General features: G+C 32.9%; 1 protein-coding gene across 1 annotated transcript; it reads right to left on the bottom strand.

Annotated features, from left to right (window-relative positions):
• Positions 1-1239: 1239 nt before the first annotated feature.
• Positions 1240-1944, bottom strand: LOC129242155 (cell death protein Grim). The gene has a single exon (XM_054878719.1). The coding sequence runs from the start codon at positions 1942-1944 to the stop codon at positions 1240-1242; it is 705 nt and encodes a 234-aa protein (XP_054734694.1).
• Positions 1945-4404: the final 2460 nt, after the last annotated feature.

Here is a 4404-nt window from a genome sequence, read left to right as displayed (position 1 = left end):
AAAAAAAATTTATGAAAATTTCTTCCTTCACAAGAAAAATAGAGAAAATAAAATTTTGAAAATTTCTTTCTTCACAAAAATAAAGACAAAAAAAAATTTCTTAAAATTTCCTTCTTAACAAAAGAAGAGAGAAAAAGAATTTCTGAAAATTTCTTTCTTAACAAACAAAAACAGAAAAACAATTCTCAAAATTTCTTCCTTCACAAAAAAAAAAAAATACTTTTATAGTGCAAACTTCTTTCTTCGCTTGAAATAGACTTGTAATAATTTCTACGTAGATTTTAAAATATTTTTCGTTTACAAAGTTCACACACAAAACTTCGCTGGTATTTGCTGCGTAGTTATTTTACTTATTTTTTTTTATGAAAAAAAATTTCTATTTATACGAAACTTTGGTTGGCCGTAAGACTTAAAAATTTCTATTAGTCTAGTCATCTGTACTGGAACCTAATTGCATTAAAATATAAAAAATATTTGAACTGCTGTTACTGCTGGCGTCATATTGAACTGACATTTACAACCCGAAACCGTTACACTGCTGTTTGCTGAGCTTTTACCGTTTTTATGTTCATAAAAATATTTTGTCACACAAATTCTACTCAGCTGACCTTTCAATACCTTTCGCTAGATTACTTCGAGTTACTCACAATTCGCTTATAATTTAGTTAATATTAGGTTAGTATTTTATAACTTTCATTTATATTTAAAAAGAAAAATGTGAAAAATACATTTTCAAAAACTTGTCTCCACTAAAAAAGTAACGGACTTTGCTTTACAAACAAAAATTCGGCTGTATCAAAAAAAAAAAAAAACAAAACAAAAAAAGATTTGCACAAAAATTTGGCTCAACAGAAAGGCTTTGGAGCTATTCATTAATACTTAAAAGTCTAGAAGTTATAGGCAATAGTTTTTGGGTTAGTAATTTTTACTGAATTTTTTTTCAATTATTTTTTGTGTTTAGAATTTTATTTACCATAGCCTTTTAGTTGAGTGTAATTTTTGTTAACACAAAAAAGAAGAAGAATTACATGAAATATTGTAAATTGATGTAAAGTAGGCGTCACTTTTCATGGAATCACAATGCGCTTTGATTGAGCTTAATGATGGTATTTTACAAGAGTTGTCCTCCGAACGACCGACGGAGCTTCGATGCGTTGCTGCAAGGTGGTGCAAAAAATTAGTTTTTCAGCGTTTTTTGCACTTATCTGCACTTTTCATATATTTTTTTCTTCAGTTGCCTTAATTTCTCTTCGCCGGCGGCTTATGCGTGCCAGGCTCAAGATTTCTGTTACTCGCGTCCGCCGCCGCCGTCGGTGTCTCAACACTACCTGACGAGCGCTCAGCCGTCGGCCGTTGCGCATCTCTGGCAACCAGATTCTGATGCTGTGGGGCGGCATTTGATGGCACCATCGTCGGATGCACAAACAACATCGGCGACACTGATGGTTCGTGTGTTTGCTGCTGCTCTTGTTGTTGTTGCTGTTGTACTGGCGCCGCTTGCGCATCTACTTGCACTGTGGTGGCTCCTGTCGGTCCACTGCTACTGATTTCCAATGATATTTGTATAATCGCCGGATGGTGTTCGCATTGGTGGCAGAAACGCAATGCGTGGCAGAATATTTGAGTCAGCAAATCCCAACAACCAACGTCGGAATGTGCGGTGGTGGAGGCGCTGTAGGCACTCAGCGGTATGGTGATGTTGGCGCGAAAATTGTTATTGTTGTTGTTGACGCTGTGGTGGGCTGTGTTGTGTGTTTGGTCACCACCACCAGGGCCGTGCGCTGCTTGCGTATGAGTTTGGGCCGTCGGTGATGCACTTGTGCTGTTGGAACTGACGCCACCTCCGCCGCCGCCACCACCGGCGCTAGAATTGTTGTGGCTACTGTGGGCGCTACTGGCCGCCAGGAGCTTGGCTTGATCGGGTATGAAGTAAGCGATGGCCATGATGAGGGATGAGTTGATGTTTTTTTGAACTTTATTTTTTTATTTATTTAGTTTTTAGTTTGTGAAATTTTTGGAATTATTGCTTTTAGTCGGTTTGAAATTTTTAAATTTTATTAAAAAAATTATTTTAAATTTTATTAAATTATTTTTAATAAAAAAAAATATTTTTATTTTTAATTTTATTATTTAATTTTTTTTTAATATTATCAAAAACAGTACTTTGAAGTTAGTTTGCTTTTTATATTTTTTATAAGTCTTTTTGTTGAGGAATTTTGAAAAAATATTCAAAAGAATTTTAAAAGTTTTTACTTATTTACCAGCGTATTTCTTTTTGGTGTAATTTTTACTAATTAGTATTTATCATTTATTTTGCATTAGTGTTTTATAAAATTTTTCAGTTAAAAATTATAATTTTTTTTATTTTTATATTTTAATTTTACTGAATTGTATTCATCACCATTTCGGTTTTTGTTTAAATATTTTTTAAGCATAAAATTTATTTTTTTTTTTTGTATATAAAATTGTTTTAAATGATTTTAAGTATCATTTCTGTTTTGGTTTAAATATTTTTTAAGCATAAAATTTATATCCCTTTTATTTTTTTTATAAAATTGCTTTAAATGATTTTTAGTATCATTGATATTCACTTTTTTTGTAGATGTGCCAATTCCCCAAAAATTTTTTTCTAATTATGCAAAAGTTTTCTTTCAATATCAAAAGTTCTGCGCTTGAATAGCAAATTTTTATTGATGCAATCTTTTATATTGGTGATTAAATTTTTAATTAAAAATTTTTATTTTCCGTTGTTTTTTTTCGCTCGTTTTCCAGGTTGCATTAAATTTGTTTTTATAATTTGTAATTTTGTAATTTCATTTAATTTTTTACATAGTCTTTTTATTAAAAAAATTTCATAAATTTATTACAATATTTTTTTTTTGTTATAAACTTTTCATAGATTTGTTATTATACATTTTTTATAATATTTTTTTGTATAAGTTTTTTTTTTAGTTTCATATACCCACAATTTTGGAGTTATATTTAGAGCTTTAGTTCATTTAAGTTCTTAAAAAATTTTTGCTTTCATAATATCCCGAAATATTTTGCTCAATTGCATTAAGTTTCGGCTTCTTACCGATAGGTCATTTGTTTTTGTTTTTATGCGTTTGCTAATTTTTATATAGTTCAAAAATTTTGTTTGTAAAACTTTCATTTCCTTTTAATATTTTTCAGTTTTAGAATTTTTATTTTTTTTATGTATCAAAATTCTTTATTCTTTAAGTCTGTCTCTTTTGAATTATCAATCACTTAAGTTCTCAAACTTTTCATTTCCACACTACTTCAGCATAATTACTTTTTGCCTTTATTATAAGTCTTCCCCAGCTGCACAAAATAACTGTCTTATGCCAGCGTTCATAAAATTGTTTCTGATTTTCGAAGTTCAATATTTGTAAGTTTTTACAAAAACTATTTAAAAAATTTATTTTTCTTATAAAATTCCCGTACTAGTCTTTTCTGATCACCTCAAGTTTGCATCCAAAAATATTTTATTTAAAAAATATCCAATTCTCAGCGCTTTCAATACTTTCGCGCCAAAATACTTAACAATTTTCAGAGTCACGTGTTTTTATTTAGCTACGTCTGCACGCTAGTTCAAGTGAATTTGTTGCTTTCGCTGTTACAAGTTGACGAATTTAGTTCCTGCCGCGGCACAAGGTTGTGTGCTAACGTCGCAATAGCTTTGTATCGACTGACTGCCATATCCTTGCAGCAGTGACTTTTATAAAAGTTATCATTCGCCACTTTTACTGCATGCCTTGGCAGTCACAACACAGCACGCAGAACACAACACACAACACACATACACTTACACGTATGTAGATAGAAGCAAAGTATGTGATAGGAGCAAGCAACAGTAGCCAGCCAGTCAGGCAGTCAGTCAGTTAAGTTCGAGCGCGCGCTCAACACAAAAGTCACCCTCTACGGCAATTGTGTGGAAAAGAGGTGGTGCACACACCATAAACCACCAAACCGCGAAGACACACACACATGCACACAACTTAACACAAATATTCATGTAATGCACTGCAGCCAACCCACTACCTCAACCAACCACCAACACCAGCAACAACAGCAGCAGCAGCAGCAACTTTCGTATCAACAGTATGTACGAATTACATTGGCAGGAAACCTGAAAACGCGCTGTAACACCTTTACGCTCGATTCTCACAGCGACAGCATATTGAGTTAGAGCGCACATTTGTCGTGAACATGAGAGCGCGTACAGCAGTGGAGTGGAGAGCATAGCATTCTCTAAATTGGGTGCCTACTTTTCAGCGTTGCGGCGCTCTGGTTGTGATACTCAGTATTCGACTGGCGCAAACCTACCCCACTTTGGGTTTTTCACTTCACTTTTAGACTTCGAAATTCTCTATTCGAAATCGAAATATTCCCCTTTACATT

The sequence above is a fragment of the Anastrepha obliqua genome, chromosome 3 (assembly GCF_027943255.1).
Source record: "Anastrepha obliqua isolate idAnaObli1 chromosome 3, idAnaObli1_1.0, whole genome shotgun sequence".
NCBI lineage: Eukaryota > Metazoa > Arthropoda > Insecta > Diptera > Tephritidae > Anastrepha > Anastrepha obliqua.
The sequence above is the reverse complement of the archived record's forward strand: the minus strand, read 5'-3'. Positions and strand labels throughout refer to the sequence as shown.

Bases quoted from the DNA above. Each gene is read 5' to 3' on its own strand.
- LOC129242155 (XM_054878719.1), bottom strand. From the start codon at position 1,944: ATGGCCATCGCTTACTTCATACCCGATCAAGCCAAGCTCCTGGCGGCC.